Raw genomic sequence first — 9,035 nt, forward strand, 5'->3', positions numbered from 1 at the left:
TAAGTGGACTGATTAATAAGTTTGCTGATGATACAAAAACTGGTGGAGTAGTGGATAGTGAAGAAGGTTGTGAAAGGATATAGATCAGTTGGAGAGTTGGGTGGTGGTGGCAGGATGGAATTTAATCCAGACAAGTGTGAGGGAGTGCATTTTGGGAGGTCATATACTAACAGGACATACACAGTAAGTGGCAGGGAACTCAGGAGTGTTGATGTAGACAGGGAGCTTGGGGTGCAAGTTCATGGCTCCCTGAAAGTGGCAACACAGGTGGATAGGTTAGTGAAGAAGACATTTGGCATGCTTGCTTTCAAAAGAGTGTAAGAATTGGGATGTGCAAAACATTGGTCAGACCGCTCTTGGAGTATTGTGCACAGTTCTGATCTCCGTTCTGCAGGAAGGATGTGGTAGCATTAGAATCATAGAACAGTACAACACAAAACAGGCCCTTCAGCCCATAATGTTGTGCCGACCTTTACAACCTCTCCTAAGACTATCTAACCCCATCCCCCCCACATATTCCTCCATATGCTTATCTAACAATCTCTTGAACTTGACCAATGTACCCGCCTCCACCACTACCCCAGGCAGCGCATTCCATGTACCAACCACTCTCTGGGTAAAAAACCTTGCCCTGATATCTCCCTTGAACTTCCCACCCATTACTTTAAAGCCATGCCCTCTTGTATTGAGCATTGGTGCTCTGGGAAAGAGACGCTGGCTGTCTACTCTATCTATTCCTCTTAATATTTTGTACACCTCTATCATGTCTCCTCTCATCCTCCTTCTCTCCAAAGAGTAAAGTCCTAGCTCCCTTAGTCTCTCCTCATAATGCATACTCTCCAAACCAGGCAGCATCCTGGTAAATCCCCTCTGCACCCTTTCCAACACTTCCACATCCTTCCTATAATGAGGCAACCAGAACTGGACACAGTACTCTAAGTGTGGTCTAACCAGAGTTTTGTAGAGCTGCAGTAGAAAGAGTGCAGAAGAGATTCACCAGGTTCTTGCCAGGAAGGGAAGGTTTATAAGTAATCTCTCCTTGTGATTGGGTAGGCTGGGTTTATTTTCCTTGTAACCAGGAGGCTGTGGGATGACCTTAAAGAGGTTTATAAAACGGTGAGGGGCACAAACAGTGTCTTTTCCCTAGAGTTTGGGGGTCTAAACCAGAGGGCACAGGTTTAAGGTGAGAAGGGAGAAATTTAAAGGATATCTGGAGGGCAAGTTTATCACACAGAGGGTGGTGGTCGTATGGAACGAGCTGCCAGTGGAAGTGGTAGAGGCGGGTACAGTTATGATAGGTTGGACAGGTACTTGAATAGGAAAGTAGAGGGATGTGGGCCTAATGTGGGCAAATGGGATTAGTGTAGGCAGACATCACAGGTAGTACGGACAAGTTGGGCTGAAGGGCCAGTTTATGTGCCGTACAACTCTATGAATATAGGAGTGTGAGGAACATTAGCCCCTCCTGCTGCATTGTTTTCAATAAGAACATGGCTGACCTGTCACCTTCCTCCATCAACACAACCCCCCCCCCCCCAACACAAAATGAAAATCAAAATAAAAACTCCTAGGAATTTGAAATTAAAACAGAAAATGCTGGAAACATTCAACAGGTCGGGTAGCATCTGTGGAGAGGGAAAAATAGGGTCAACGTTTCAGGTTGAAAACCCTTCTCCATCTTTGACCTAAAATGTTGAACTGCTTCTCTTTCTGCTAAGTGTTTCCAACATTTTCTGTTTTTACTTCTACCTCTTAACACCTTTGGTTAAGAAAAATTACAGATTTAAAATTAACAACTGACCTGGCATCGATTTCTATTTCTGGAAGAGAGTTCCAAATTCTTCCCATCTGTGTGTAGGAGTGTGTTTCTTAACTACAGAGAGGCCCAGTGCAAATTTTAGATTCTGCCCCCAATTCCTAGACTCCCCAGCAGTCAAAATAGATTCTCTCCATCTACATTTTTGGTTCCCCTTAATACCATGAAACTTAATACCGTGAACCAAATCACCACTCATCCTTTTAAACTTCAGGGAGTACAGCCCTTGTATAAGGGAGACACACGAGACTGCAGATGCCGGAATCTGGAGCAACAAACAATCTGCTAGAGGAACTCAAAAGGTTGAGCAGCATTTGTGGGGTTACAGAGAGAGGGAGGATTTGTATGTGCTGTGAGAGGTTTCAGAGATAGGGAGGAGTCCGGGGACTAGATGGGGTTAGAGAGATAGGGAGGTTTGAGGCCATGGAGGGTTCAGAAACAAGGATGGGAATGTCAAAATTTGAGACATGGAAGCAATATGTCTATCTTTCCTAAGCCTTGCAGGTATATAACATAAGCGAAATATTCTGTTTCTTCTAATCTTAAAATAGAGAGTGTGAAAAGTAAAAAAAAAAGAATTGCCTAATTTAATCAATTAGTTCTTAAACATTTTAATTTGACAAATAAAGCTTTGCCTAGTTCCTGGGATCTTTTTTGCTGAAGCAAGTAACGTCGCCAATTCCTTTCCCCCCTACAGATACTGTCGACCTGCTGAATTCCTCCAGCAGATCGTTCGTTACTTCTGCTTTGTATGATCTCTTCTTGAAGTCTTCTAAGTCTTGTGCTTCTCTCTCTCCATGCCCAATTTATCTGTACGAAATTATTAAGGATCGTCGTGTTGCTGCTGTCATGTTTATGCCCATTTGAAGACCAGCTCTAGATCTTTAAGGTCTGCCCTAACATGAAGCCGGTGTCTATCAGGCAATTAGGCAGAAGCCAGAGAGTGGGGAGAATGTGAACCTTGGGAGTGGCTGAGGTGAGCAGCAGGGATGGATTTGAGAGGGAGCTGGATAAACATATAAGGGTGATGGTATAGAGGAGTGAGAGGAGGTCCGTGTGGAACATAGACACTAGAATGAGCTGGTGGGTTGAGTGGCCAGTTCCTCTGCTTTACACATAATGAGGTTCTCAGCAACATAACATCAGACTGACACTCTAGAGCAGCATTGAGGGAGTGCCACACTGTTGGAGGACCCCACTGCTGGATCAGACCCAAAACCTGCCTGAGTCACGTTACTGATTTTACAACGATACTGTGTTATCCAGTGACCTCACTCACCTTCCGTCTCTCCCGTGCCTCTGCATTGAAGAAGAAGCATTGAGCATACTGTGGGATAAAACAGAGAAACAATGTTATTTGCTTCAGGGGGTAAGATCCCAGGAACTTGGCAAAGCTTTAGTTGTCAAATGAAAATGTTTAAAAACTAATTGATTAAATTTGACATTTGTGTTTTTTCTTTTTACACTCTCCATTTTGGGAGCAGAGGAAACAGCATATTTCCCTAATACCATATACTTACAAGACTCGGGGAAGATAGACATATTCCATCCATGTCTCAAATTTTGACACTCCCATCCTTGTTTCTGAACCTCTCCATGGCCTTGAACCTCCCTTTCTCTGTAACCTCCTCCAGCCCCTGCATCCCTCTCTATGTCTGCAGCCTCCTCCTGCACCTACAAACCTCTCTGTCCCTGTTACCTCCTCCAGCCCCTGCACCCGTCCCTATCTCTGCAACCTTCTCTGGCCCTTACAAACCTGCTCAATCTCTGTAACCCATTTTCTACACCCCTCCCTATCCCTGTAATATCCTCCATCTTCCTACACCCCTCCCTGTATCTGTAGCCTCCTCCATCTCCTACACCCCTCCCTGTCCCTGCCTCTGTAACCTCCTCCGGCCTCCTCACCACTCACTGTGTAACCACCTCCAGCACCCACAAGTCATCCCTATCTAACCTCCTCCAGCCTCTACACCCCTCCCTATCTCTACAGCCTCCTCTAGCTCCTACACCCCATCCCTTTCTCTGCAACTTCCTCTAGTCCTATAACTTCTTGAGATCTCTCTGCTCAACTAATTCTGACCTGTTAACTATCCCTGAATTAAATTGCTCTTTCATTGCTGGCCGTGCCTTCAGCTGCTTCAGCCCTGAGTTCTGGCATTCCTTCCATAAGACTCTTTGCCTGTTCCCTCTTTTAAGCAAACTTTTGCTCCTAATGTGGCTCAGTGTCAAGTTTTGTTTGGTAATCTTGAGGTATTTGACAATTGAGTGTATGTTTAACATTAAAATTCAGATTATTTGGTTGTGACCTCTTTCTGTTTCTGGGATCTTGCTGGGTGCAAGCTGTCCGCCAAGTTTCCTGCACAAAAAGTAGTTCTTTGGGTTGGAAAGGCCGCTTATGTGGCTGAGGTTACAAAGGTTACCAGAGAAATGTGAGTCAATGATTAATACATCACTATCTTTAGGAGGAGAGCATTGTGGAATTGTGTGCACCCATCTCTAGCACTGTGAGACCCCCAACTTTCACTGTCCGCTTGTTGGAAACAACCATGAAACATCGGCATTTATTGCCAGAAGTAATAGCAGGATTTGATGAAGATGAGAATCAGACGTTAGGAGGGACCATTGCTGAGCTGTTGCATTTTCACTGCTGCTCTATGTTCCTCAGTATAAGGAAAACGCAGCTGCAAAAGTCTGCACTGGAGCTTCACCAGGAGCTGTGCATCTTCTCCTATGCAGCCTGCAACATTCATCCAACAATGCTGAGCAGTGCAACAAATGGAACCGTGCAGCAAATCAGTAATGCAGTCTTTGCAATACTGGAACATAAAAGCAAATGTAACGGAAGTTTGGGTGCCTAAATACCACAGCCACTGTCCCCAACTGTTACACACCCACTGTGCCCTCCAATGAAGTATACCCCAGTGTCATACCCCAACTTAAACACAGCCTGGAACAATTCCAAATATAACACCTCCACTTAAATACTCTCCACTTCAATATTCCCAATGTAAGACCCCACTTAAGCACTCCCTGTAACATTCCTACTATACCTCCCACACAATTACTTAAACACCTCCCACTTAAATACCCTCAGTCCAACACCCCCATACACACATCTCCTTGTAACACCCTTCCCCTTCCTGCTGTAACAACTAGTAAATTCCCCACTATAACTCCTACTGAAACAACAATTACCATATACTCACTCTATCAGGAATTTAGCGGTCTGTTTCCCCAGGTCTAGGAGTACTTAATTGACTTAACAGCTCCCAAGGTCATTTCCATTAAAAGCTTCCCTTGATATTTAACTAAGTGGCTGGCTTTCTGTCTTTGCGTGCTCCATCTGTTGACACAGGTAGACAAGGTGGTGAAGAAGGCATATGGCCTGCTTGCCTTGGTCGGACGGAGCATTAAGTACAAGATGTCATGTTACAACCATACTAGACACTGGTGAGACTGCCCCTGGAGTATTGTGCGCAGATGTGGTACCATAGACATGCCATGAATTAGTGAGGATATCATTGACATGGAAAGGATGCAGAAAAGATTCACAAGGATGTTGTTAAGACTAAGAGCTTGAGTTATGACTGGATAGGTTGGGACTGTTTTCTTTGGAGCGAAGGGTGCTAAGGAGTGACGTTATAGAGGTTTATAAAATTATGAGGGGCACAGATAAGGTGGATGGTCACTGTCTTTTCCCCAGGGTAGGGGAGTCTAAAACTAGAGGGCACAGGTTTAAGGTGAGAGGGGAAGGATGTAAAGGGGGCCCGAGAGACAAGTTTTTCACACAGAGGATGAAACGAGCTGCCACAGGAAATGGTGGAGGCAGGTACAATTACAACGTTTAAGACATTTAGGCAGCTTCATAGATAGGGTAGAGGGATATGGACCAAATGCAGGCAGATGGGACTAGCTCAGGAAGGCACCTTGGTTGAGATGAACAAGTTGGGCTGAAAGGCCTGTTTCTGTGCTATGAATCTATAAATGGTGTCAGTGCCAGAGTTGACTACGTTCCCATGGATGAGTAAACACAAGTATTAACCCTAACCCTTTGCGTAACCCAAACCTATATAGTGAGGACATTGTCTAATGGTTATATTCATCCTCAAACATTATTGGAATAATGTACTCAGTAAGTGAACAGGACCAGCCGTCGATACACGTGTGTATTGCTGTTGGGCACAGACGAATTACACCCCCACATCCCACTGCACCTAATCTATACAGATTCACAGGCACCAGCTTGTGAGTCACTTACCAGACACAAGCTTCAACAATGGCCTTGCGACCCTGTCTAGACCGGGGTGTGGGGATTTGGGGGGCGGTGAGCTGTGTGCGTTCAGGCTCCAAATCCTTTGGCTAGCACTGCGTAGGCTGCTATGTGGTGACAGAAGGCTACGGATTAAGTACTGGTATTGGATCAGTACAGATGGTCAGAATAGACATAGTGGGCCAAAGAGCCGCTTTCTGTGTTGTCTAGATCAACTACTTCATGGTGGTAGATCTTGTGGGTAGACATCACATTCAATAACCCACTGGGTACACTTGCACCTCCCACTTAATAATAAATAGATTACAATTCCCAGCAATAAAAGCAAGCCTAATGCTCTCAGTGAACACATCCTGGGCTAATGAAATGAGCAAGGTTCCTTCATTATTTAAAACAACTGAACACACACCTGTTTGTAGCAAGCTTTTAAGGATTGCAGAAGAAAGACATGCATTTCACATCACTTTCTCAATGTCCCACAGTACTGTACTCTGGAGACTGAAGTATATTTTGTTTTGAACTGTGTTCACTGTGGGAACCAATCTGTGCACAGCAAGCTCCCACGAGTAACAATGTGAAAATGACCAGGTGATCTCTTTTTGTAACAGAAAATGAAAAAAAGCTGCAGAAGCTGGAAATCTGAAATAAAAACAGAAAATGCTGAAAACATTCAGCAGGTCAGGCAGCATCTGTGGAGAGAGAAACAGAGTTAAGATTCGACCTGAAACATTGAACCCGTTTTGCTTCCTACAGATCCTGCCTGACTTGCTGAGTATTTACAAAACTCTTTGTTTTGATCTCTTGCTATAATGTTGACTGAAGGGTAAATATTGGCCAGAGAACATGTTCTTTTTGAAAATAGTGCATTATAATCTTTTATTTCAACTTAGATCATCTGGTCATTTTCACTTGCTACTTGTGGGATCCTGGTGTGCAGAAATTGAGCCCTGCATTTATAGCAGGGAACTTCAAAACTCTGGGTTATGTGAGAGGGAAGGGTGAGATAGATATTAGAGCAGGATAAAATGTCGGCACAACATTGTGGGCTGAAGGGCCTGTACTGTGCTGTAACGTTCTATGTACTAAAATAATACTTCATTGGCTGCAGAGTACAGTACTGTGGGACATTCAGAGAGTGGTGTGAAAAGTGCTACAGAAATGCATGCCTTTCTTCTGCAATCCTGATTCTGCCCTTTAACTAGAGTCTGGCCCTTCATCTCACCAAGTCCGCACTGACCATCAAGTACCCATTTATACTAATCCTACGCTAACCCAAATTTATTCTCTCCACATTCCCATTAACGCCCCTCAGATTCTACCACTCGCCAACACACAAAGGGCAATTTACAGCGGCCAATTATCCCACCAACCCACATGTCTTTGGGATATGGGGGGAAACCCACACAGTCACAGGGAGAACATGCAAATGCTACACAGGCAGAGCCAGAGGTCAGGATTGAACCTGGGTCACTTGTGAGGCAACAGCCCTACTAGCTGCGCTACTGTGCCGCTCTCATCCAAAACACAGTGCAGCACCCTCGCAGCACTGCACTGGAGCATCAGGTTTTGATTATCAAGTCTCTGGAAGTGGACAAACCCAAAATCTTCTGACTCCGTCATATCTGTCATAATTAGTACCCTGGGCTAGCATCAGACTTTACAATATTAAAATGCAGTGTGCAGTCACTGATGAATATTTTGGTGGTGGTGTGCTTGTAAGAGATTAAAACCGACATTTTATAAAATACCACAGGTTTTCACAGAAAAAGGAGGAAGTTGAATCTTCCACTATTATCTGAATTTTATGCCACATTAACACCAGTGGTCCAAAAATAGCCAGATGCATTGCATCTCTCTCAGCAGTCACCCTCCTCAGGAACATTACATCACAATTTGATGATTCATTGACATTTGAAAACAGGATGGCTGTTGTATTGTGTCCCGTCTGCTGCAAACATCCGCTGTGTGTGGGTTTTATTCTGTGCCTGTGTGCTTGCCTCTGCAAAATTGCCGGGGTGGTGGGGGGGTGAAAATCAGTCTGGTTCAACCTAACGTTCTGCTTCTAACCTGGGTGCAGCTCGACAGGGATGAGCGAAGCAAAGCAAAGAATTAAAGCGACAGGAAACAGTTTTCAAATGTAATTCTTTCTCCGTCTCTGAGTCGGGTGCCTCACCTCTTTGTTGAAGTCTAACAGGGCGTTCTGTACCGTGTCCTGCTCTCCACTTTGTAGGATGTCCACTAATGCTTCGAGTTCCATGGTTGTCTCCCCCAGGGCTGTAGCCCAGACACGAGAGCTTGTGCCCTACTGTCAGACTGCTCAATCCTTCTCTTGCAAAATCCACCCCCCACCTCACTGTGACTTTACTCTGACATCAGAGCAATGGGAGGAGGGAAACCATCTCATCCATGACAACAGCCTCTTTCTCTCTCTCTCTCTCACACACATACACACACACATCTGCTGTGTGACACTGCATTACTTAACCCCTTCAATGCCCATGCTGTGGAAAATTATCTAGGATTTTTTTTCCAAAAAAGAGCTGCATTCTGTGCCTGGTGTGGAAGCTTGTCTTTTAGATAAGTAGGATTTTCAGATTTATTGTCTTATATATAATTGCAGTTTAACATTTCTTGTCCATGCACATGAACACAACATTTTTCCGGATGTAGACTTCACTGGCAAGGCCAGAATTTATTATCCATCCCTGACTGCCCCTAAGAAGATGGTAGTGAGCCTCCTTGAGCTGCTGTGTGTTGATGTAATGGTTCTGAAGCTGCTGACTGGCTCACTGGGACATCTTGGACCGCAGCTAAATCAGCATGTTGTTGCAAATAAGCCAGGCTGCTTGAGATCGGCGGGTTTCCTGGGTGGGTTTTTATGACAATCCACTAAGTTCAAGGTCACTAATACCTGTTTATTTCTTTTAAATTCTAGGTTATTTTTAAACT

At 44.5% G+C, this 9,035-nt stretch overlaps 1 protein-coding gene across 1 annotated transcript in view; it reads right to left on the reverse strand.

Annotated features, from left to right (window-relative positions):
- LOC127585502 (synembryn-A-like) overlaps positions 1-8,475 on the reverse strand; it is a 38,982-nt gene extending 30,507 nt beyond the window's left edge. The window contains 2 exon segments of the mRNA XM_052043004.1: positions 3,096-3,143; positions 8,260-8,475. Of these exon segments, the coding sequence (XP_051898964.1) occupies positions 3,096-3,143; positions 8,260-8,343 (132 nt within the window). The 5' untranslated portion in view covers positions 8,344-8,475.
- Between the last annotated feature and the right edge of the window lie 560 nt (positions 8,476-9,035).

Source organism: Pristis pectinata, chromosome 33 (genome assembly GCF_009764475.1).
Source record: "Pristis pectinata isolate sPriPec2 chromosome 33, sPriPec2.1.pri, whole genome shotgun sequence".
In the NCBI taxonomy this organism is placed as follows: Eukaryota; Metazoa; Chordata; class Chondrichthyes; order Rhinopristiformes; family Pristidae; genus Pristis; species Pristis pectinata.